This window comes from Phallusia mammillata, chromosome 5 (assembly GCF_965637545.1).
Source record: "Phallusia mammillata chromosome 5, kaPhaMamm4.hap1.1, whole genome shotgun sequence".
Classification (NCBI taxonomy): Eukaryota; Metazoa; Chordata; class Ascidiacea; order Phlebobranchia; family Ascidiidae; genus Phallusia; species Phallusia mammillata.
The window spans coordinates 22,008,820-22,033,999 of NC_137256.1; the positions used below are offsets into that span (position 1 = coordinate 22,008,820).

General features: G+C 40.1%; 2 protein-coding genes across 2 annotated transcripts; one reads left to right on the forward strand and one right to left on the reverse strand.

Moving 5' to 3' along the window:
- Positions 1-513: 513 nt before the first annotated feature.
- On the reverse strand, positions 514-8,886 carry LOC145229691 (kelch-like protein 26). The gene is made up of 11 exons (XM_080095025.1): positions 8,590-8,886; positions 7,819-8,080; positions 6,886-7,105; positions 6,084-6,225; positions 5,653-5,849; positions 4,917-5,050; positions 4,288-4,431; positions 3,589-3,719; positions 2,897-3,141; positions 1,241-1,464; positions 514-687 (listed from the first exon to the last, which is right to left on the reverse strand). Exons 1-11 carry the CDS (start codon positions 8,884-8,886, stop codon positions 527-529), a joined length of 2,157 nt encoding a protein of 718 aa, XP_079951151.1. The 3' UTR covers positions 514-526.
- Positions 8,887-10,120: 1,234 nt separating this feature from the next.
- On the forward strand, positions 10,121-15,304 carry LOC145230130 (uncharacterized). The gene is made up of 4 exons (XM_080095507.1): positions 10,121-10,323; positions 11,143-11,293; positions 13,440-13,543; positions 14,880-15,304. Exons 1-3 carry the CDS (start codon positions 10,183-10,185, stop codon positions 13,538-13,540), a joined length of 393 nt encoding a protein of 130 aa, XP_079951633.1. The 5' UTR covers positions 10,121-10,182; the 3' UTR covers positions 13,541-13,543; positions 14,880-15,304.
- The last annotated feature ends 9,876 nt before the right edge of the window (positions 15,305-25,180 follow it).

A 25,180-nucleotide genomic window follows, 5' to 3' on the forward strand; every position in this document is an offset into this window, starting at 1 on the left:
GCCGCGGACCGGCGGTTGCCGACCACTGCTTTACCTTTGTTACATATGAAGCCATAAATCGTGTACTTCACAATTGAGTTGCCTAAAAGTTAAAGCATTGAACGACGTCACAAATCCCCGCGCTGCCAATTTAATTAGGTTTGCTGCTAAATATGTTAAATTGAGGTACACTGAAATTCCAAGGGGGGGCAAGTGCCCCCTCTTGCCCATACGTGGCGGCGCCCATGTGCTGTCATGCACAGATAATAACAATAAGTCAATAGCCGTATTCACTATTCATCAGAACTAATATTTTCTTGTTTTACCTTAGTAAAGAGCGTGTTTATATGATGGTACTCGCCAGTTCTATGTGGTGTATAACTCAAATACTCAGCAGTGAGCAATATTAGATGTGCACACTGTGGCAACACACCAGTTTATAACCAGCATGCATTTTTTCTTCCTAACCTAGCTTTTTTTAATACGCACAAAAAATCAGATTCAACAAGCAAATTTGATTGTAATTTGCGGAAAAAAACTGCGAAATTTAATTCGTGTAAGTAACTGCGGGTCCAAGTAAAGGTAACGGCAATGACGCAACACCGTCCAGCCAATCGTTTTTCGCCACGTCATAGCATTCAACCGTTTCGAGATTTTTTATGACGCCGCTATCGCAGTGTTTTCCACCGACGATGTAAATTCGAGGACCTAAAACGAAAATGTCCCATTTACATGTCTTGCTTTAAGATTTAAGATAAAGTTAGGATTTTTTAATCGACTACAGTAAACTTCGGTTCATCCGGACCCGTTTGGACCAAAATTTTTGTCCGGATTAGGCGAAGATCTAGATTAAATGATGTCGAAGAGTAAGTCTTACCACATTACAAATCATTTGTACCTCAAGTTTTGTTCGAATATGTCAGTTTGACGGAGGTTTACTGTATGTGTTAAAATAAATTTGTTAAAACTATTAAGGCTCACGTAACTTTTTAAACATATCATTTCAATAAAACATCTTGTCCAAGACACTTTAAAAAACAGACTAAACCGGTTAGTTGCATACTGGTTAATCGCGAATTTCGTTTAATTGCACAAAACTGTAAATCTCAATCTTTTGCACAAAAGTTTTGCAAATTATAAATGCAATTAACCGGATTCGTCCGTAGTTATTCCATGGCACAATGGTAATTTCTTTCGCATTTCGTAACGACCTGTTTTTTAGCAAATAGTAAAAATAAATATGTTCATTCACAAAAAATACCTAAAACGGCGATTCCAGCGTCGTGGCGACTGAGCCTCAGTGCAGTGACACCCTCCCAAACTTTGCTGACGTCATTGAAAACGTCGACGTCATAAACACTGCTGAAAGTCGTGCAGTCAAGATCGGGGTCGAGCCAGGCGCCACCTAGGAGGTGCAGTCGACCACGGCAAACAGCCACGTTGGCAAAACACCGTGGAAATCTTAATGGGATGTTGTCCTCCCAACTAAACACAAGGCAGAGTTTTTTTGATGTGCCAAGTACGTGGTTTAAATAGACAATGTCTTTAGGCTTGAGTCACATTATTAAACTGTACATAAGCTGTTGCTGCCAGGCATAATATAAATTTTATAGAGCTCTTCCGGCAATTGTAAAAAGTTGTTTGAATGAATTGGAACTAACATAAAATTGCAGTTTTATTGCTTCGCCATGCACATCTTTATTTCTGGGCAGACCTTCATTCAACTGCTATAGGACTCTAGTTTTTAACCGTTTGGGCGAGTTAAAGGCTTATAAAGCTTATAAATATGAGCATGAAGACCCCTATACAGAGTAAGAAGACCGAACACAAATTCGATTGATAAATGTTCTTATCTTTGCCAATAGAAAGTTCTGCTTAAATTTTACTCCACATCATAAAAATATGAAGAAAAACAAAATTTTCTTCAATACTCTAAGTCTAAGATGAACATAAATTGATTGCTGGGATCAGGCCTGAAGCGTCTATGCAGACCAGCGATCACGGCACACTCGTTTATAAATCACAGTACGCCAGGTCTATTGAAGGCATTATACCCAATCAGGCGGTAACCAAGCATTTCCATACGCTATAGGTTTTTCTATCCTACGCCATAATATGGGAATGCTTGGTGACCGACTGATTCGGTATAATGCCTTCAATATAGGCCTGGCGTACTGTGATTTCTTTGGTTCTCTTTAATACAAATTGCGAATCAGCCTAATGGGACGAATTTTAAAAAACAATTTCGACAACGTCTAACCCAGTGGTTCTTAACCGGGGTTCGGCAACGTTGAATCAGGGGTTCGACGAAGAGGTCTTTTGAAGTACAAATACTCGTGTTAGTAAAACTTTAGGGTTTTATGGTCGCTAAAAAAAATTAATTTGCTGCATATCAAAACACAGAAAGGTTACACTAAGATTTTGTTTTCTTCTTTGTGACGTAACAAAGAGCATTGTGAGCGTGTTCGTATGCAGCAACACAACGAAATTTTGTTGGCAGCAAAAACTTATTACTCCACCTTTTTCATGTTTGTGCACAGTCGCTAAAAATGCAATGCTTCATTTTGATAAAAACTAAAAATTGCCGGAATTAAAGCAATCCTGAAACAAGTTGCTTAAACAAAATGACAAACAGTTGCCACTATGTTTGGTCAAAAGCTAATTGTGACACACACAAACAAATGGGTTAAAAATCCAGGATGCAATTTGTTGGGGTTCGACCAAAGGGTGAAGAATTTCGTAGGGGTTCGGCGGTGATAAAAAGGTTAAGAACCACTAACCGCTGTATCGCTATTTTGCGCTCCATAACGTTTTAACGTTGCCCAGCTATTTCCGGCTTGGTGATTGTTCGGTGCAATGGTGTCGCTATGTGTTTTTTTTCACCGAGCGAAATAAACTCAACTCAACCCAAACATACCTTTCCATGTCTTCATCAAACGTTTCAACGGTGTCCAGGACTTCACCACGCTTGTGGCAGTAGCCCCCTAGCGCCCATAAGCGATTGTCAAACGCACAAGCCGCCATCCCAGCTCGAGCCTTCGAAAGCGTTCCCGAATACTCCCACGTGCATGTGGATAACGAATAACGCTCAACATCTCTAAGCATTCTTTGTTTGTGGTCTTGGCCCCCAATCGCGTATATATACCCGTTAAGGTAAACTGCCTGTGATGAAAACAAGCTTTTTTGTATGGGAAACGTTATCTTACGAAATTAAAGTTTGAATCAGTGGTTCCCAACCGGAAAGGAATTTCTCCAAAGAAAGGAGTTTTAAAACTGGAAGGAAGGAATTTACTTAAGGAGGATTTTAGGGGAGAATTTTTTTACATGTGGTTTGTAAATAGACACTTCAGCTTTGAAAATATGACTTGAAGTTGATAAAATCCAAAATTTTAATGACCTTTGTATGGGTTAGCATCTCCTATGTAGTCTTATTGGTAAGAAATATAACTGTTTTGAATCGTTAAGTAAGAAATCCGTCGATAAAGATTGGGAACCACTCTATTAGGCTATTTAGATAGATTGGTTTGTCTTAAAAACATAGACGATCAAACACATCTTTGAAACTAATTAGGAACAGTTAAAAGGCTCGTTTTAGAGGATTTGCATTACCTGTAAAGACATTCGAGGCGTCGACATTGAATCCACTTTGCACCACTTTAGTGACCCGAGTCCAAGTTTGTAGCAAGTCGAGACTGGGCAAACCTCAGAGCCCGGCCCAGTGAGGGTTGGGTCGGAACCACCTGAGGGCGCAATATAGTCACGCAATTAATGAATCGCATTGTTGTGAGTTAGACAGGAATTTGGCCGAATGGGCTGGGCGGCTGATCCATATTCAGATATTAAAAATTTGGCCAGTGTTTGTTCTTGGGAGCGCTCTCGGTTCGAATACCATTAAATATAGTAGTGAGAAGAAAATTCGGACTTAATCGAGCGAGTGTACACAAAACACTGCTCCCTAATGAATTTCCCAGCAAGCTGCGAAAAACAATATGGGCTCATAAGAGCGCGTTGTTGGTATCCCTGACTACTATAATCACCCCCATAATGTTGTCAGGGTGGCAGTTTTCCCTCCCGATTGGGCTAGTTTCTGACATTGAGTTGTGGATATTAATAGTTGTAGGTTATGCGATTTTTGAGGGGTTTTCATACGATTGTTTTTGTTCTTAACGTTCTTAACGTCTTTTCAAGTAGTTAAATGGCGATAAAATGGAGCTGGCTCTTATTTTACTTCGTAGTTGCATTTTTTAGGCTTGTTTTGTCCAGTAGAGTGAATTATGTTGATAATTTTTGATGAAACGGTGTTCTTACCGATAATATATAAAGCGCCTTTGCAGTAAACAGCCGCGTGATGATTTCTGGGTTGTGGGATTTTCGCAAATCTTAACCACGTGTTTTCGCGTTCCTCGTATTTGTAAATTCCTTCACACGGAGATTTTTCCTTGATATCGATTCCTGAAACAATTTTTCGTTACTTTTAATTTATCGCATAAGCTTTTTATATTGCCACCATATCGTTTTTTAAGCTTTTTTTATCTTTTATTTCCAACATTCACACATCGAATTTCAGATTTTGGTGTATTACCTTTGCTATTACTCTAAATGTAATTTTTTACACTTTTATGCTACATTTACACTTTTGTTATTGCAATTTAAGTATTTTTGTAACATGGTTATTGTATTTAAGCATAAGTTGGTATAATTCGTTGAAATATGTTCAACACAAGCAGAAATAATGCTTAAAAATGTTTTTAAATAAAACCAGAAAATGGTTATTTACGATAAACCGAAGTAGCCAATGTTTGACCAGAACAAAACATATTTAGTCCACAATGACTGTTTGAACAAAACACACTGTACTTAAAAACTATTTAAATTTGTCGTCAAAAGGTTTCCCTAATGCAGTATATGCTTGAAACCCTTATGTAGCAAAAACGCACCTCCTGACAGAAGAATGTAGTCAGGACAACAAGAACACGGTTTCACTGGACATAACGGCGACTTCTTATTTTTCTTTACCATGACCGTTTCGTCCTCCCCAAACGTCCAATCTTCGGCCTCAGAGTCGTAATGTCTAAAAGAATATTCCATTTAAAAGTCGGTAACTGGATTTTGCGCGGTATCAATACCAATGCCCTCTAATCCAGTGGTTCTCTGCCTTGCACTGATCGCGTACAACCTGACGACATTTTCTATTTTTCTGACAACGCTGCGTATGAGCTACACCTTGTTTAGATGGGTAGGCCTAATTTTCGTCACTAGGATAACATATTTCTAAAACGGTTAGCCCATATTTGTGTCGCTATTTCACATCGAAAAATCAATCATTTGGGTCTGGTTCAAGCTTTTTTTAAAGCAGGTTTGGGCCCCAATTTCTGGTATGCTTACAACTTTAAAAAATGATATACTGCACTTAAACCGGTTTGTAATTTCCACGTGCACATTTAAAGTTACCCACAGCGTTCTGGTATACTGGTATGTATGTAGCCTACAAGGTCCTTGTAGATATGTTTTAAATCCAACATAGTACATTAGTTGCAATAAATACGTGTACAATTGAGAATGGACTTTAGATTATTGCTTGTCAAGTCAAGAACAGGGCATTTATATTAAAATTACTTTCTTTAAATAGATTTTCCTAAATCCACGAGTAGCCACCAAACGATTGTTCCCTACCTGCTGGTGCCTGCCCTGGGTTTTTGCCCACGAGGGGTCTCCCGTGAGCTTGGTTCGTCACCAGCTGCCCGCGAACGAAGGCAGTGAAATCGAAAAGCCTCCAGTATAAGGACTCTACACTTTTTCTTGCTCATCAGGTAGTCCTTAGTTTCCACACTGTCTTCCAGTTCTTGTGGAGACAGAAGTTGTAATCGAAGCTAAAATCGATTAAATTTAGTTTAAAAGTCGAAACATGGTCAAAAAATAGCAAACAGTTTTATGTAGTAACAGAATAAACATTCACATAAACAGTAATAGTCAATGACCATGCTGCCTGTTAAAAGTCCAATACTCTCAGTAATACAATACAGGGTTTACAAACCTCCAAGAAATATCATTGTTGTAAAAAACATTTCTGCAAAAAAAAAGTTAAACGATTGAGTGCCCGGTACCTTTGAAAGTAGATACGGGGCATGAACCAAATGCATGGGATCAGCTTCAAGCCACCTGCAAAGGGCGGTGAACACTTTGAACTCGTCAATATTCAGTCGTTCGTCATCAAGCAAGCACGCCACAGTATGAACTGATGTTTCTCTAAAGCAAAGACAAATCAACATATTGAATTTGGGCACAAAGCAACATTCAAAAGAAAACATGAAGTAAGATAGAGTTGGCACGATATACTTGACTTGTTTCTCTACCAATTTTGGGATTTTAAACAGTTTTTTGTACCGGAACGTAACGAAACGAAATAACGGTGTTCGTTATGTGCGAATTATTTTTATTTTTGTCCTGGGGTAACGATATTTTCAGTTCGTTCCGGTCTGACCGAAATTGATTTATAACGGTATATTTCGGTATTTCGGTTTTGACCAAAAAACGTCTCTTTGTACTCTTTACAACTCCTAAGCGAACAAAAAAATTGCAACACACAACTTTTGTCAATTAAAGTCTGTTGGAGCTGTAGTTTTTTTGTTGTGGCGCAACCGCGCGAAATTTTTATCAACTTTTTTCATGTTAAATCTCCGAAACGAAATACCGGAATAAAAAATAACGGTATTTCGTTCCGGTATTGAGCCAATTTTTTATTTTTCCGGTATATAACGTTCTCTTCTGTTCCGGTATGAAACACTGATTTGGTTAAAAAACCTCAGTTTTTGGTTTTCAAATCATACCGTGATTTGTTAGCGGGAAGTCTTTCAATTTTATTCGTGTAGGTTGTTTAATTATACAAGTTCAAAATCACTCACTTACAGAAAGGAATCAGCTTGCGAAAGTTCATGAAAGTTGCGGGCTGCGAAACTGCGAACGAATTCCAGCGTTTTAAGATCACCCTGTAGTCGCAGTTCGTCCATAATGCCTGTAACAGTTATCTTGCTATCTGTAGAAACAGAACGCCTTCTGTTTCGTTCTTCAAAGCTCAAAGGCTCCTCGCCCTCAGAAGACTCATCAAAGGGAAATCTTCCGCAACAATCTTCGTTGAAAAATACAAAACTTGCAAATGATTTCAATCTCTGACGAATTCCTCACTTAACGATCAGAACATTTTTATTCCTTCCAATAAACTACAGATGCTAAACCACACAAAGATAATTATAAAATCAGATCTTTTGTACACCACACTGATGGTTATACATTTTTATTTCTATCCAATACACTACAGATGCTAAACCATACAAGACATTTTAAAATCAGGTCTTTAAAAACCTCACAGGTTATATTCGCAAAGCTAAAGTGCCTAATTACAAACCACATGCACAACATAAACTGAACTCCATCCCGGTTCGAAACTACTGCTTTAAAGCTTGATTTATATGTGCGTTTTAAGTTCAGCATAAACTAAAAAAACTTTAACGAAGAATTTTTTTTCTTTTTAAACAACTTTTATCTTGATTTGTTGAAAATTAAATTTGCAGTCGTATAATCCCCTTTAGTGCTAACATAGTTGTGTTCGAATCCTATATCGGCGTTATGTGATTTCCCTGAGCGAAAAACTTTACTCCCACCCAGTGGAACCTGCTGGAGAGATAAACTAAAACGAAGTCACCTTCGAAACCACGCAAAACAATCACACACCACGATTTAAAACAACTAGCATTGATACAGACAGCTTAAAGTCGCACTAATTTTGAGCATTGTCCCCTGAAAAAAACCGAACAATTTAACACATCAGAAATAAGGACCCACCAATGTTGTCGATGGGCTTGCCATTTTTATGTCGTCGTCTGTGTTCAACTTCTACGTTTTTGTTGGCTATATGTGGCTGTCTGACGTTCTCATTCGACTTAGCGGTAGTTTGGTCAGTTGATGGCGTTAACTCCCATTGTAGCACTTCACGCATAATAGCATTTACCATTCCCTGCATTTCCAGTCGCGCCGCAGCCAGCACTAGAGAGCGCACGTTGCTATGTCCAACTTCGACATCAGATGTGTACATAAAGTTCAGTACCTTAGCACATGTTCAAAAATTATTGTTTGTTTGGGACATGGTTTTTCACAAGCAGTGCTTACCTCACTTTTTTATGCTGAACCAAGGCAAGAGGCAAAAATAATAACGTGTTTTGGGTGATAAAAAAAAATACTCAGGGAAACGATCTTATATGAACCTGCAAATTTAACCCTAATCATAATAAAGTTACAAGAATAAAAAATACAGTATTATTGAATACCACGTAAAAACATCACTAAGATTAAGTACCGTAGGGCGTAGAGATCTATATTCTAATAACCCAGGCACTTTACATAACATTTCTAATATAGACGCTACTTTTAATTCCCTTAAGTTAAAACTTATTGAAACAAACCGTTCTGGCTTACTTTTGCCACTGGCTAAATGTAAATAGCATAGGCTTTGACATACCTTTAAGGCTGAATTTTTTTTTGCACAAGACAAGAAGTTTAAGAACCAGTGCCCTACAAGGCCAAATACAACATGCTAGAGTAATTTAGTCAACTTACATGGGAAAATATTTCTTCACTCATGAAGTCCACTATAACTTCCTTGTCGCAGAGAAACGAATTTGTAGCTGACATCTCTACTTTTTTGCAGAATGCCTCGCGAAAAAACGGACTGGCAGAAGCCGGTACAATACCATGACACTGAAATCGACATCCATTCACATTAATTGTGACGTCACACAGCTTTTGGGCCCTCCAAAGGCGAACAAGGTTGCGCCAATTCGTGACGCAATGTTTGTGGCTGATAGAGTCGCAGTCTCTCCATGCCGTACATGTTTCTACGCCAATCTGCTGCATTTTTGGAATTACTGCATGTTTTGCTGTGGCTGCTCACTCGGTGACAATAAAGCCCTGTGATGTAACAACACATTTATTGTCTACTGAAAAACCATAAATTGAAGCTGTGGTGCGATTCAAATGTTATGTCAGCCGGTTCTATCACAAAATTCTTATTTGATAGCCGGTTCTGTTACAAAAAGTCCATTGACAGTAACCAGTAGCTTCTGTAGAACCGGTGCGAACCGGCTGAATTCCACCACTGAATTGAAGTTACAGTACCGTATTATAATTTTGCTTTGTGAATTATTATGTTGAATAGGGGACAAGCATTGGATTTTAAGCCTGTTTTAACTTGCCAAAAACACGACTGCTGGTGGTATATCCCGAGAAACATACGTTGCTAGATGGTGCAACGGAGCTGTGGTAACAGAGTGGCCTTCAAATAAAAGTCAACATCGTTGTTTGAGTCTCCCCCAAAACTAAAATGAATCACTGTAAACTAAACAATTGTGTATTTTCTTTTTCTTGTCTATTCTTAGATCCGACCAAGCAGTGTTTAAACTTTAAACTGCTAGTTTTTTTCGTGTTTTATGATCTAAATTGAACAAAGCAATATTAATCTTAAGGGTGACGTAAAAATTCTGATACGCTCTGATGCGTATGTTACTTATTTCCGCATTTGCTTCGCTTTTTTTCTCTTCTTGTGGGAGGGGCAGCACCGACATATGAAAACTTTAGACGCCGGCAGCGGCAACCGGCGAGAACGGTTCGTTGTTTGGATTAAATACGCAACAAGACTGTTATTGTATATCGTTCTTTGGGTTGGGATTCTAGGAAAATATCATTGTTTCGCAAAAATCAGAGTTTATAATGTTACTGTTTTTACATTAAGTTTTCAAAAGTACTGTTGTGTTGTCGTTTTATTCACCGTATCGGTTTTAAAACATTTTGTTTTATCAAGCCTTATCGATAGTTATAACAAGTTCTGCACTTGTATTATGGGCTTTAGTGTTTTTTTATGGTTTACGCTTCACAGTGAAATGTTTCTTTTTAAAAAATGTGCTTTTTACGTTCCCAAATCCGGAAAATTTGTTTTCGGTTTAAGGGATAATAGGCATTCCAATTAAAAAACCGTACAAAACCTTTAACAGTGTTAAACCACTTTGGGGATTAATTTTTTCACGTGTATGGAGGGTGGTACCAAACACTTTGTGGTGTACAATGGCAATACATGCAAAGTCATTATTCTAATTATACTTACTTCTTCACAGATACACTGGTATTTATTTTTAATTTTCGCAACCAAATTGTACAATGTCTTGGGATCAAACTGTAAACACATGTTTATGTAACAGTAAAGTGCAACCTCAAATTGCTGAAGCAATTTTGTATGGTCCCGACGGTCAAATCTGGTGCGATGTTCAACCTAATTCAAGTCCCCCAGTAACGTTGGATGTAAGTGGTTAGAAGTGCTATACTTTTGTTGTCATCATTATTTTCCGTCTGATGAGGGCACATATTGGTTTCATTTAGGTCTAATGTAAATTATTTTCGGTAGTTTTGTCAAGAAGAAATAGTAAAATGATTGAAAATTACTTCTATGGCAGATATAAACAGTTCAAAAAAATATGCCATTTTCAGGTGCTTCACTTGGTTAATTTATGTTGCAAAACAGCAACTGACTTTTGCTTGTTCATAAAACAAGCTTTTTAGTTTAGTGTTGGTACAAAGTTGCACACATTTTTATGACCTCAAGGTCAGCATGAATCAACATTTACATATACACGTTGTTAACATGCTTAAGAATGTTTTGTTATGCCAATTCTTATGTATACATTTCTAATTTGCCATGAAAATTTGTCAGGCTCATTTTTTAACTGTTTTAAAACAAACTATGCACACAAATAGCCTGGCTAAACCCATTTTTGTTTCATTATTAAGGTCGCTTTGTGGTTCTTCTTTAGTACCTAGTGCAAAGCATGCAAACGAAAACACATTAGACAAGCATTGAAATCAACAATACATATTTATGTATGTGTGGAGTACCATTCATATTTTCACTAGGCCCCAGAGCAATTTGAACTTGTAATATAATGTGATAAAAAGAACTCCAATTTTTGGTTCTGACCTTACACTTGTAAATATTTTCAAAACAACATGTGATTTACAACAAGCTGATTTTGACTAAATACTTACGAATAAACAAAGTTTGGGGGAACACTGCAACTTTCATTTGCTGACATATTTAACAAAATGTGATATTTTATATTGCAGAAACAAAAATTAACTTCAATCAAAGACTTTGCGCCAGGCAAAGGCATTGTTATCAATGGCGAAAAGTTTTTTGTAATTCGTATTGAAGATGGTTTGGTTGGGCTGAGAAAAGGCACTGTATCTCTTGTTTTCAAGGAAGCTGTGAAAGCTTGTAAGTATTACATACTGTTTTTGTCCGTATTTTTGTTTCTTTTTTCTGTCTAACGCAGATTTGTACTGCGCTTATAAAAGAGTGTTTGATCCTAAATGACCAAGCGGTTCACCCACTGTCCCCTAAAACATTTTTTTCAAAACGGCTGTACTGACCTAAGTACATAATGTAAGAGTTTCATGCTTTGTTGGTTGGTGCAATGTAAGGTATAGAATTTTCTAACTTTTAATAGGATTCACCCATTTTTTACCCCTTTAACCCTAAAATATTAGTTTTTGTCTAACGTTGGTTTGTTCTATGTTTTTGTTCAAGAAGGAACGATTGAAAGTTATTCAAATTTACGTAGATGTTAGATCCAAATTTGATCCTCCTGAAGTTTGACTCAAATGACCTAGCTGTTCAACCCAGTGGTGGGATTCAAAATTTTTGTCAGCCGGTTCTATTACAAAATTCATATTTTTAGCCGGTTCTGTTACAAAAAGTCCATTGACAGTAACCAGTAATGCTAACCGATTCGCTGATCCCATAAAATTTTGTGAGACGGTCCCATTTGTGCAATGTAAGGTATTCTGAATATATTTCTAACTTTTGATTGGATTAGCCCATATTTCACCCTTTTAACCCCGAAAATATCATTTTTAGTTTTTCCAAGCCTTTAGGTCAGAAATGCAAGCCCCTTATCTGTGCTAAAAAAATTGTAAAAATGTTTGCACTGGGTTACTCATTGAGTGTTTTTTGGCTCAATATCCAAATGATTACCATTACAACCCATAATATGTGTGGACTGTAAAGCCCAAGGGAGTAATTCACTGGGCAATTTATGCATAGCGGGAGAACGCTGTTTGACACATGGACGGGCGTTTTACCAGTCTTTTTAAAGATTAGACTTCAGCGCAGCAATGCTATGTGGTTTTTGAGAAGTTAGCACACATATTTTCAGGTTTAGCGAAGGTTATATACCTTAGAAGTGATTAAAACGATACTTCGGATTTGTACATTTCAGGCAAACATTGTTGATTTACAAATGTAAAAAAACTAGGCGTTTTCCCAAGACGCAATAAAAAGTCATTAAACGGTCATTGATAAGTTGGCTGCCTTATGACGACTGAAGGTGAACTTATAGGCATCGCAGAACACAGTTGAGAATGATTTTTTGTCACCGCATAGCTTATTTAATTTTTACACATATACTCCAGGAGCAATACATAAGTTAAATATAAATTGGGGGAAACGTTGTTGTTAATTAATTAAAAATGCCTTTTTAATTTATAATGTCTGAAATACAACTGTTAAGGCTTTCTGGAAACTGCTTGGTCGACGTTTTTGCGCCTTGGCAGTTAGGAGGTTGTTAACAGCCCTATGATGTCAAAAACATTAACGGTTGTTGCTCAGAACACCTCTTGTAGTCGAAATTGTAAACAATGGCGGATTGGGCTGAAATTTTGCAGAACTATTAATTGAGTTTTTGAGGTTTCATATTTTTTTAGTTTGTGTGTCACACCCCATTAGTTACCCTACTAGCCCTCTAAAATGGGTCAGTTTTATAAACAATGTCGGAATTGACTGAAATTTAGACAACTTGCAGAATTTACCATTCATACGAGCTGATTGTTGTGTTTAACCATGTAGCCCCAATTTCACCCCACTAGCCCCCTAAAATGGGTGAGTTTTTTTGAACAGTTTCAGAATTGGCTAAAATTTGGGTAGCATGTGGAATATGCTATTTGTAGGTTTCGATTTATGTGTTTTACCGTGTAGCTCCAACATTTTCTCAACTAGCCCCCTAAAATAAATGAACTTTTAAAAAACCCAGTGCCGATCACTGTGTTTTACCTTACAACACCCGGCTTTCTCATGGTTATCTGATATCTGATGAAATGCATTATTTTCAACTTTGCATGTGTGAGGACCCATGAGTTTTTCCCTGCAGAAACGACTAAGGTTATAAAAGACGATGACTAATACGGGACCCAATACAAAATAAGCATAGGAAATATATTAATGTTTTAAAATAGGTTTTAGTGTAAATGCAACAACAAAATGTGCTAAGCCACCCTTCTAGTTTAAGCTGAAATACAGTATGACATCAGGCAACAAAGACAAATGGTTTCACAATACCAAAACGATATATTTTTTTTCTTTTTAGATGGCTTGGTTATAGTCGGAAATGACGGAACAAGCGTTCAAGATTGTTTTGCCGCTGCAGGAGCAGTCAAAGACCACTTGGCAGCCAACAATTATGCTTAACAAGTAGGACAACTTTTTATACTTCAATAAAAAAAGCTGATGGATAATTGCAACTCCCATTTGTCTTGCAATTAACATTTAATTGGTTGTGTTGTTTCAATCATTATGTTTGCATTTTTAGTTTAGTACAACCTTGTTATGACATGACTTAAACTAGTCAAATAACACTTAGGTTTTGTATTTGGTGTCTGGCAAAACATTGTTGTTTTATATATATGATAAACAAGTGTCTAAAACAGTGATTCTCAAACTTTGTGCCGCGGCACACTAGTGTGCCGTGAGAGATTTCCAAGTGTGCCGCGAAATATTTTCTTTTTTGAAGTGCAAATACATTCCCTAGTGTTTTAGGCCTTTACGGCGAAATAACCACCACAACAAAGTTGAAAGTTAACTTAATTATAAGCTTATGATCAACTTCTGTTGTGTTTGCCTGCGAAGTGTGCCGCGGAAGGAAATTTTAGTTCTTTAATGCGCCGCATGGTAAAAAAGTTTGAGAACCACTGGTCTAAAACCATGTTAAAAATGGTTATTGTTAAATTTATTATCATAGTTTCGAACACATGTACATTAAGATGGTGGCCTCTTACTTTGTCTGTGTCTGTGATGCAGATGTTTGAACCATTTAAGCCAGGGGTGGGCTTGATTAAAGGTTGTACGGCCTGCAGAGACACTTGGATTTAAATGTACTGGCAAACGAGTCCAATTATTATGTATTTTTGAGCAAATTACTGCGCCTGGTGCTATTTTTCTGCGAACTGGCGATATGCTGCGATAATCAAATGCAAATTTTACTTGTAGTAAGGTATTTTTGGTATGCAACGAAGTAAAATCACCTTGTGTCATATAAAGGTGCGGCCCGTGATCTAATTATTGCAATTGTATTTGGCCCCACAGTGATAAAGGTTGCCCACCCCTGATTTAAGCTGAAATCAAGTTTTGTTTTTTACTATTTTGCACTTCCAAATATAATAATGATTACAAGCTTTTAACTGTGTTACCAAATTGGCACAATATGCATTTTAACTTGTTTACCAACATTAGGGGAAAATACAACTCCACAAAGCCCTTGTTTGGTTTCCGGATGTATTTGAAGGAAATAAAAATAAAATATGAAATATAGGAATAAAATTTGGGCAAAAAATCAGAGCCAATATTTATGTACAAAACATGACTATTCTGAAACCTAAGTAATGACAAACGTAATTGTCGAACATAGCCATGTTTCATACACAAATATTGAATTTTTTGCTCAGATTTATTAAAACTGTGCATAGTGTACCAAGGAATAAAATGGGTTTCCATGTTGTTTGCTAACAGGTTTACTTTTATGTATTTACAGTGTTCATTTTATGGGAACAGCAGCATCAGTGAGACCATGTATCTTTGAGGACAATTCTTGTGTATTCTATTTCTGCCCATTTCAAGTGTTACTGCATGTTTTGACCTTTAAACGTTTGTCTGCCTTGTTTTGTCCAACTGCAGTACACTTTGCAATATATTGTTTACGGTGTGACCACTTACACACTACACAGCTCGTTGGGGCTAAATCACTGTTACTGGAGATTATAAAAACCTGCAAAAAATTTTTCGGGACATTTCTTCAACACTTTCCACGCTATCACAGCAGAATCACTCCATTACTCTGTTATGTTGCATAGTAGCTCTCATTATTGAAAATTAGTTACTGATACATACCAAGGAATTGCATATATCCAGACCAAACTTATTTATACTTGAATAAACTCAAAGATTCAGAGCTTTTCATTGTCAAGTGTGCTTTTCTTTTGTCTTCAAGTTGCAGTTTCGGTTTGTGCTGGCACACAGCCAACAGTTTGTTGCTGAGTTTTGAAATGCTAAAGCTTTTGGGGAACACCATTCACAAATAGCAATTGGTAAAACATCTTAAATGCATTCAGAATGCACAAACTCTCTTGCATTTCAGGACATAAGTATATATTCAATTTATGTTATGAATAGATTGCTTGTATGTACTAATTAATCAAAGCAAATTTAAACATTTGCAGACATATTATAAATCATGTTGCTTAATCAGTAAAAACGCCTAAGGAGAGTCAAAAATCCTAAGTAGACTTGCTTAAACACCTACTTAAAACAAATTTGCTAGATTGGAACAGTTTTTCTAAATACTTTTGCAAACATTGACTCAAAATCACAGGTGTAGTGACGAAAACAGTAGGCAAAACGTAGTTTTGAAGCAAGAGTCGTTTGCTACAATTGTCAGGGAAAAATCATATCAATTCGCGATAGTACGCGTGTGCCTTTCTTTGCCCTTGGGGTTTGTTTCAGTGCAGTCAGGAAAAAGTGAATTACGACCAGCAATACTTTATCTACTATGCAATAGTGCACGTCAATCGACGAATTGTTTTTGTCATGGTATAGAACAGGGGCGGGCAACTTCTCCAGTCGGCGGGCCTGATATGGGAAAATGAAGTACTTGGCGGGCCGGATTCCTGAATCGATACATGAATCGCGTATTTATCCAGTGATTTAAAACGGATTTTTGACCACCTAAACCAGTGGTTCCCAACCTTTCGTGGACCATGGCCCCCTCAAAGTAACTTTTTGGCCTCGTGGCCCCCTTCAAGTTACCATGTAAGACCTGTGGCCCCCTTAAACTGTAGATAACAATCTCGCGTTGGAATGCGGTATTAATTTTGGTCTTAAACAGACCTAATAGAGTAAACGAGCGTGATAAACCTCACTATAAACAAATAGTATGTGAAATAGTCGATTAAATTCGCGAAAAAAGTTAAAGTGAAAATTACTTTTAGTCAATTTAGTGGGTGTTTCTTGTGAATCTACGCCCGTGGCCCCCCGGAACACAGCTCGTGCCCCCCCCCTGGGGGGGCATGGGCCCTGGTTGGGAACCACTGACCTAAACCAAGTACAATCAAGAACGTCACAATTACAATACAGTCCAAACAATCTAACTGAAATAACATAAAATTATTCACCACAGCAAATTTAATGCATACACCACAGACTTAGATACTGCTGAAACACTAATTAGGCTACACGTGTGGAAACAAAGGAAACCGTGAAAGCAGGCCACACACAAGTTTGGCAGTTATGTCGTAACAATGGACGTAAGGTGCAATGGTAAAAACGGTGGAAAAGTTTTTTGCTATTGGGGAGCGTTACTGTCCGTTACAACTATAATTTGACGTAGTAAGCAAGTAGTGGGGGATTTCGGCAGACTGTGGCCGCGGGCCACATTATCATGTAAGACCGGATACTGTCTGCGGGCCGCTCAAAATCCCGTCGCGGGCCGGATCCGGCCCGCGGGCCGTATGTTGCCCGCCCCTGGTATAGAACAATGAGTACCTCCACCTTTTTTGAGGTGTTATAAAAAGTAATAATCCCACAGTGGTGAAATTTCTAATTTTGCCGGTAGTGTTTAAACTTTTGCGAAATATGAAAGGTAGGCTGTATTTTTGTCACACAATCACTAAAAAATCGGTGCAGCCGCCTAAACACTAAATGCAAACGTGTTTTGTTTTCTTAGGCAGTCGAATGCAAATTGCGTTACTGTTATGCGTGGTGGTCGCGCTGTATTTTTGTCAAAAGACGAAACGTTAATTGGGTATCGTGTGCTGGCGGAACAATTGACTGTTACCAGTCGCCATGTTAATCAGGAAACAATCATGTCCCTACAGACTTGCACAAGCCACATGCCATGGTCACGTGACAAGGCTGACTTCCAGCAAATTGATTTACCGTTTCCTTAAACTTAATTCTTCAGCTACCATGCCTAGTTGACCCTGCCCAAGCCCAAACTGTCTACAAATGATCGTTTGTGACTGCAAAGGTTTTTATTTGCAAATACAAGCATAACAATAGAACTTTTTGGTGCGTTAGTGGAGAATGATACGTTATGACAGTTGTTCTCAAACTGTACGTCGCGAAGCCCTGGTGCTTCGTTTCATTTTCCAAGTGCGTCGCAGAATAGTTCCGTTTCGTGGCTTTTTGTTGTTGTATCAATAAACACAACTTAAATAATAAGTTTCCTCATTAACTTTTATTTGCTGGTGCGTCGCAAGTCCAGAAAACTTTTCCAGAGGCGTCGCAACCAAAAAAGTTTGAGAACCACTGCGTTATGACATTGTTTCTAAACCTTTACAGGACAACATTTTACTCATATTGTCGTTCGCAAACTCAATAAAACATAACGAATCAGAATGGAGTAGAATTTTGCTTTTTGAAGCCGTTAACTCACCATTTAAAACACTGTGTTATGCACTGAGCATGCTGATTTTCCGTTTATAAAAAAAACGTTTGTCAAAATGGGGGTACATTCGATAACTAAGTATGTCGAAAGTTAACACACGGGGCACATAAAATAGACCTACCAGTCACGAATTTATTGCGACATTTCTCCAGAGCGAACACGCTATGCAGTGCGTTAGCAAACGGAAAACTAGCCACGTGTATGAGCCTGTACTGTGCTCACTGCTAGACATATATAGATGCGTGGGATTGGCAAGCCATAAGAGGCGTGCACTGTGGTAGCTTCCTGTCATGCTTGCATGATCCCAAACCAATTTTAACCTGACGTAATCATTTTGAAGAATTGTTTGTTACTTGAAAACCTGTACCGACCTTAAAGTATGCAATTTCAGAATTATTTTGGATCAATTATGTTGTATGGTGTAAAATCATTCGAGTAGACAAAACACATTGAGGCTGTGTTTGCAAAACGAAAATGTGTTGTGGCAATAACAAATTTACAACACGCACTAGTATCATAAATAAATATTTCATGTAGCGTTTTACACACTGGGTTTTGGATTATGTTAAAACAGAAAATGGTAATCATCGAAATAACAGGTACTGGACTCTTCAAACTATACTTTATTTTCATATTTATCACACAGTGCGCCATGCCTATGGAAGGCATGCTGGAAGGATTTAGCCTGGAAAGGGTTTTGAATTTTGGTTAATCTTTTAACGGTGTCATATAGCCTATAACAGTTAAAAGAAACACAAAACCAGTTGCCGCCATTGTTGGTACGGTTCATTAGCAGACTGGCGGTGATTCATCAGTCCGTCTGTTTCCCGTAAATAGTGACGCTTTAGCAGCTGCAGAAATTAAGAAATTCAATAACAGCAATTGCCACATTCTATACCTATGAACTGCAAGTTAGGGTGAAATTTCACAACAAGAAAATGCCTCCATACCCAATATAACTCGCAAATGTTTTGTTAAAAGATGTGCAAAGTGACGAACAAGTCAAACCCTGCAAAATGATTTGAAAAATATCACTTTTCTGATACAACCGACTGACAAAAAAATTGAATCCCTCCACTGAGCCCTTATGTTTTAAAACGATAGTTTCCAAACGTTATAAATGCCAATCACGTAGTTTTGCTTCCAAAAATAGTTAAGTTGCTGCAATGTTCAAGGGCGTTTAGTCATTCGGCTTATGTTAGTTGTATCTGCATCGTAATGTTGGCAATCATGTATTGTTCTTTGTTACATTGAGCAAGGGGTGTATAAATTTCTCTTTCCAGGTGCCTTTTCTTTGACCTTTAGCAAAGAGACACTAAAAGCGGAATTCCTGATTCCTACAAGGCCAAACGGTGGTAAATAGCTTGTAAGAAATGAGGCGTGACAAACAAGTCTGAAAAACAGGACGTAGCTACCTCGTAGGTATCGGATATGACAGGCCCCAACAGTAACTTCCTCGTGGTTGTTTATGTTACTGTTCAGGGCGACCTGGCCTCGTTGTGACAAACGGGAAATACTGTACTGCACGCGTGCAGACGAGCACCATATTCGCAACATAGCGCTTCGATTACTTGAAATTTGGAACAAGTATCCCTTACGTGACAAAAGGCTTGTCAGCGATTGCATGACACTGTTGGTGGTTTTGACGACTTCCTTTGTGAAGCGCTTGCGTTATATCGAATGAAAATCAGAAGTTGCCTGCTGTGTTTCACTGTAGATAAATCCATTCAACATTTAAAACGCACAACACTTTATTGCAAGGGTTCGCAACTTTTTTTGCACTATTTAAAACTGTAATTTTATCGCAGACCCTTAAAAAACACATAGATTATTTTATCATCCTCGGAATGCACGTGCAAAACTGTTGCATAGCATTTAACCTGAAAAAGTATACGGCCCGGTAATGAACTACTCGCAGACCAGCGCAGGTGGTTGCCGACACTGCTCTATATGTCTGCTAGGCACCTAATTGAGCGGGCTTTAAGCGGGTTTTTATATCATTTTTACACGAAATTACTTTGAAAAGGTTCAAACCGATTTATGTTATTTAGAAACAGGTGAGTCACGTGGCTTTGTCTGGCAATGAAGTATGGAAGCCAACATAAGCACAGCAAACTGTGTGATGCTGATTTGAGGTTTACTCAAGTTTTAACGAGAAAAGAAGTCAGGCGCTGGAAGTCTTTCATCGGCAATCACTGCATTGTGAATATGTTAGGACACTTTTTTAGTCGATAAACACGAGAAGTGACGTCACAATGCGGTAGTTCCACTTCTCGACACGTCCGCCTGTTCATCGAACCCGCGTGCGAACGCGTGTGTGTTGTCATCCACACGGAAACCACGCAGTCAATTAGGACATGACGTCATATCCGCAGCGGCATCACGATTTCTAGAACGTTCTCTCTCTTTGTCCAGAAAAACCACACTGCACGAGCGACCCCTTGTGACTAAAGCGGTTCTTCCGCGTACCAAATATGGTCATGCTTACCAAGAAAGCGTTTGAGACCTGGCAGCGTGATTTCTCGGGCTGCACTGAACGCAAGCGCTTCACGCCGCTTGTTATACAAGTCCCCTTTCCAAACATATCAAATTCGCGTGGAAAGAAGTGAGCGCTTGACTGGAAATGTTCTGCCTAAGTTAATACGTCCCTGATGGTGGACAATGCGTCTGATAAATTGTGTAACTCACCGTGGTTGCCATGAGCACAAGTGTAGAAGTAGTTGCGTAAGCAGCCAATCACGCCGGGTCACGTGTCCACGTGTCCCAGGCATGACTTGTATTCAAATGCATTTTGCATTACAGGAAGTGAAGGGACAATAAATACCATGCATTTTCGACACTGTATGTTGATCTTATTTTGCGTTTTAAGAAATGACATTCTAAATCTCTTTAAATATTTTAAGCTTAAAAAGTACTGACAAATTCCCACACAGGCATTAACGGTGGCTTTGCAGTAGTTTCGCATAACTCGGTTAGTAAAAAAACATTTCGTTCGTTTTCCAAGTGGCCGTTTTAGACATGTATATTGTACAAAATGCGTTAAAAAAGGCGGCAAAAATCATTGCCGCTTTATTATACCTTGCGGTTAGCGCACTATGGCGGCGTTATGTTTCAGCAGCCTCATTGCTGGTAGCCTACTGCTGCTGCTGTTGCTGGGTGCCGTTGCAATGTCACATTGCGGGTATTGACTTCCTTTTGCCGCCGCATTGCGATATTACCAGCATTAAAGGGCAGTTCCTTTTGTTACAAAGCGACTAGTCGTTTTGCCGAGCTACAGTTCACTATAAAATTCAAGTAGTAAATTCCAAAATGACGTGATTTCAAAAAGGCCGTGAAAACAAGGAAACACAGCTTCTTTCTTTGTGTATTTGAACCCATATGATACACTTCGTATACTTTGACTATTGTGTCAACGTTGTGATGAGCTTAAATATTAGCACGCTCACTCGAGAGCAAACAAATTAAGTGGATTTGTTCATATTTGAACTGCTTTGGACAAACCGCTAAAGCAAACACAAAAGCGCTGTTTAGTGTGCAAACAATAGGGTTCAAAAGTATACCATTACACCGAGGCTAACCCGAGAGCGAAACTGTAAACTTTGAATGCGCAAATTAAAAGCAATAGTTATTTCCGTTTAACTTCTTTTGTTTAGAACTGGTGATGAATAGTCAACGTATGCGACGCTTACAGAGCGTTGTTGGAAATATTACAAACGTACTAATGAAATTAAGACTTATACGATTTATTAACTGTAGTGTGGGAAGGTGTCATAATACTTCGGGAAGGTGTCATAATATTCTGTGTTACCGAAGGTTTCATTTTGTACGGGTTTTATGTGCAGAACTGGAATCAATATTATAAAGCACAACACAATATCTGTACGTGTAATGCCTTTCTCATAGAGCGTGTGTCACCAGTCTCGTAAGTTGACTGGGACCAAAACGCCAGCGCAAACAGAGGTATATCATACGATATGGGTCCAAGCACCAGTTTGCGGTTTTTCTCCACAAATTCAAGGAAACCAAACCAATTCTAAAGGGAGTTACATCCATTACGCTAAATGTCTGCTCAACAGCGACATCGCGCGAAAGTCCAAATTATTGCTCAGCAGCGACATCAAGCAGCTGGGGTTTACATAGATACTTTTGTATCGTAGCGTTACTAATCAAATATAATCACGAAAAATTGAATTTTACTTGGTCATCGCTACTAAATTCTCGGATTAAAACCGTCTACAATATTGTTCAATGCGAGGAAGAAACCAAACAGAATGATATGAAACTTAAATATATAAAGCGAAACACGACAAAAATATAATAATTCTCAATATTTCACTCAACAAACTCAGGAAGTTTATAACATTAAGTCCTCGTTTTTGCAGTGAGAATATCTCGTATCTCGCAAAACAGTCGACCTCCCAAAATACCGTAACCGAGAAAAACATCTTAAACGAGTTTTAACTCCTTACTATGATAAAAAAATGGTTAATGCATGGCAAATTGCAGTTCTGATACATTCTGAAAAACCACAAACAGAAGTCGACAAACAGAATTGAAAAGACGGCGTCGAACCCACAAACACAAAATGTCGTGCTAGCAGGCGCTCGCCGACGTTCGGCCGATGTTTCCACCGGTGGTCTCCCGCGGAACCTGAACCGACACACCGAGCAACTTAATGTTGGTGTCCGTCGTTGGGTGCGACTTGTGCTTTATAAGTCGTCCTAACCAGTGCCGCCGGAAAACGAACTGCCCAATGCCCGCTAAACGGTCGTGTGGAGACGATGTCCAGTTGTGGTGAGGGCTTTGTGTTGGACGTGCGTGAGCGTTCGCCTGCGCAATTGCGACGCAACGTTATCGCCTTATGCCTCGTCGCTGGACGTGCTCTTGTTTCCGTGCATTTGCTCACGTGACAAAACGTTTTCTGTATGAACAATTGCAGCACCTTCCCGCAAACCACAAACAGAAGTTTGTTTGGAGAATTGAAAAGGGGCATTTTTTTCCTTTTCGGTAAGCTTTTGGGAGGTGAAGTCTTGCTGCTTTGGAGCTCGACGCGTCACTGCTTAGCAAGTGCTTACGCACTTTGCTTTGTGGTGTCGTGGAAGCTTGCGTTGCACAAGTACCATGGCCTCCTGACAAGCTACGGACCAGCTCCGCTCCTCTTGGACGAGGGAGGGCGCAGTGCTGGGGCATCCTGCTCCAGCATTGCTCTCCTCTCTTGCTCAAGAAGCCGCCTGGCGGGATGCTTTTGCTCCCGCGATGGTTGGCTTCCTTGAGCGGGTTTGGTAAAAAAGTGCTCTTTTTTCATTTGTCTCGTTCATTGATCATTGCTAGCTACGTGAAAATACTTCCGATTTTTTTTTGGTCGCCGCCGCCTCACGGTAGCAGCAGCAACAGCAACGTGGACGACGGCAAAAAGCGCATAAACGTACGTCATGGTTAGAGTAAACCCCACGCCCGCGTGGGCTTGAGCAACGCCAACAGCGCGACTTGCTACGAGAGAGGAGCGGTGCCGAGCACAAGGCCCAGCACCGAGCCCCAAGAGAGGAGCGGTGCCGAGCACAAGACCCAGCACCGATCCTCTCGAGCAAGCCGAGAGGCCGGCGCTGCAAACAGAAGCCAACTCGACTCGCCCCAGACCCTGTCGAAACAGAATGCCGTCGTTGCTCGGGAAACTGGCCGTGAAGCCGATTCCCGAGCTCTGACGTCACCTGTGACGGAGCTGGGGACAAGCCGACGTCCCAGTTGCCAAAACAACCAGAACGAGCTTCACTCAAGCCCTAAAACTTGGGCTATTTCAATAGATGTCCATATTTTCTGTTTGTGGTTTCCTTTTCGGTGGACTCATTTTCATGCAATCACGTGGGCGCGACGTTGGCACGGTAACGTAGTCCTAGTCACGTGAGTGACTGCTTCGGCGCGGGAATCCCCCAAGTCGAAACGCGCACTGTGTCAGCAGGTCGCACGTCACAAGACTGCTGGATGGAGCTTAGTCGCTGAAATCGACCCGCTCCATCACTTGTCCTGCTTGTCACGACCCGTTTGGGGGCCAGGCCGCGTGCCACACACCAGGGAGTCGATGTCATAACCACATCAGACTCCATTTTCGAGTGTTTGTGGTGCACCCACAAACACAAAATGTCGTGCTAACAGGCGGTCGCCGACGTTTGGCCGATGTTTCCACCGGTGGTCTCCCGCGGAACCTGAGCCGAGACACCGAGCAACTTAGTGTTTGTTGGGCCTCGTTGGGTGCGACTTGTGCTTTATAAGTCGTCCTAACCAGTTCCGCCGGAAAACGAACAGCCCAATGCCCGCTATAGACGGTCGTGTGGAGACGATGTCTAGTTGTGGTGAGGGCTTTGCGTTTGACGTGCGTGAGCGTTCGCCTGCGCAATTGCGACATCCCGTCGCAACGTTACCGCCTTATACCACGTCGCTGGACGTGCTCTTGTTTCCGTGCATTTGCTCACGTGACAAAACGTTTTCTGTACCAACAATTGCAGCACCTTCCCGCAAACCACAAACAGAAGTTTGTTTGGAGAATTGAAAAGGGGCATTTTTTCCCTTTTCGGTAAGCTTTTGGGAGGGGAAGTCTTGCTGCTTTGGAGCTCGACGCGTCACTGCTTAGCAAGTGCTTACGCACTTTGCTTTGTGGTGTCGTGGAAGCTTGCGTTGCACAAGTACCATGGCCTCCTGACAAGCTACGGACCAGTTCCGCTCCTCTTGGACGAGGGAGGGCGCAGTGCTGGGGCATCCTGCTCCAGCATTGCTCTCCTCTCTTGCTCAAGAAGCCGCCTGGCGGGATGCTTTTGCTCCCGCAATGGTTGGCTTCCTTGAGCGGGTTTGGTAAAAAAAGAGCCTTGTGCTCTTTTTTCATTTGTCTCGTTCATGATACTTCCGATTTTTTTTTGGTCGCCGCCGCCTCACGGTAGCAGCAGCAACAGCAACGTGGACGACGGCAAAAAGCGCATAAACGTACGTCATGGTTAGAGTAAACCCCACGCCCGCGTGGGCTTGAGCAACGCCAACAGCGCGACTTGCTACGAGAGAGGAGCGGTGCCGAGCACAAGGCCCAGCACCGAGCCCCAAGAGAGGAGCGGTGCCGAGCACAAGACCCAGCACCGATCCTCTCGAGCAAGCCGAGAGGCCGGCGCTGCAAACAGAAGCCAACTCGACTCGCCCCAGACCCTGTCGAAACAGAATGCCGTCGTTGCTCGGGAAACTGGCCGTGAAGCCGATTCCCGAGCTCTGACGTCACCTGTGACGGAGCTGGGGACGAGCCGACGTCCCAGTTGCCAAAACAACCAGAACGAGCTTCACTCAAGCCCTAAAACTTGGGCTATTTCAATAGATGTCCATATTTTCTGTTTGTGGTTTCCTTTTCGGTGGACTCA